Genomic DNA, 876 nt, shown 5'->3' with positions numbered 1-876 from the left:
ATGACTCTTGGCTACTTTTATGGGATTCATGGGGAAGGGTTTTTAAGATTGGGAGCATAATGAATAAATGTCACATTTATATCTAGCAGTAATTAACTTTGCAACATGGATATGTACATATCATTCAGTGCATAAAATCAATAGAATCTATGATTCCCAAGTCTTTACACTGGGTCCTTAGAATTTAGTTCAGATAAAAAAATATTCAAATGACCAAACAGCTGAGTATAACATCTTTAAAACCACACCTTAATGGCCACTGGGTAAATGATGCCTCCCACTTCAAACGTCCCCTTTTTGAATTGCATAACTGACGTGTTGTTGATGCACGTGCCCTCAGGGAAGATCAGGATTGGCAGTTTCTCGGGATCTTCAACGTGCTCTCGTAATCTCCTTGCTACGGCATACCTGTCCTTGGATTCTGACCGTTCAAACCAGATGTGGGCAGAGGCTCTTGACAGCGCTCTCTGAAATATTCCTAGGAAACCTCCATGCCTCTGTCCAACCTACAAAGTTCAGTGCCATTACAGGGATGTCAGCAGTATAAGGATAATATGTATTCCAGAAAGAATATCATTGAAGTTATTCCTGTATTAATAATAATAGAGTAACTATTTTCAAACATTTATAAAGATGAAAATCCAGTAAAAAAAAAAAAATTGCTATAAGATTACTAAAATTCCACATCAATGAAACACAAAGACAATATTACCATTAGAGATAAGGACCTTAATATATAGCAAATATCTACTATACTTCAATATCATTTAGTTATTTCTCCTTTTGTTTCTACTCAAAATGATGTCTGGTAAGTGGTAAGGACAACTGATGTTTGATGAATTGTTATGAGAATGCAAGGAAATGATATTATGAGAA

The 876-nt window shown here is 35.4% G+C and overlaps 1 protein-coding gene across 1 annotated transcript in view; it reads right to left on the bottom strand.

The window, feature by feature from the left end:
- LOC119586933 (glycerol-3-phosphate acyltransferase 3-like) overlaps nt 1–876 on the bottom strand; it is a gene marked incomplete in the record, with an annotated part of 80,451 nt that overhangs the window by 2,476 nt on the left and 77,099 nt on the right. The window contains 1 exon segment of the mRNA XM_037935666.1: nt 249–506. Coding sequence (XP_037791594.1) covers nt 249–506 — 258 coding nt within the window.

Source organism: Penaeus monodon, chromosome 22 (assembly GCF_015228065.2).
Source record: "Penaeus monodon isolate SGIC_2016 chromosome 22, NSTDA_Pmon_1, whole genome shotgun sequence".
Lineage (NCBI taxonomy): Eukaryota > Metazoa > Arthropoda > Malacostraca > Decapoda > Penaeidae > Penaeus > Penaeus monodon.
Note: the sequence above shows the minus strand (reverse complement) of the source record. Positions and strands in the feature narration are given on the sequence as shown.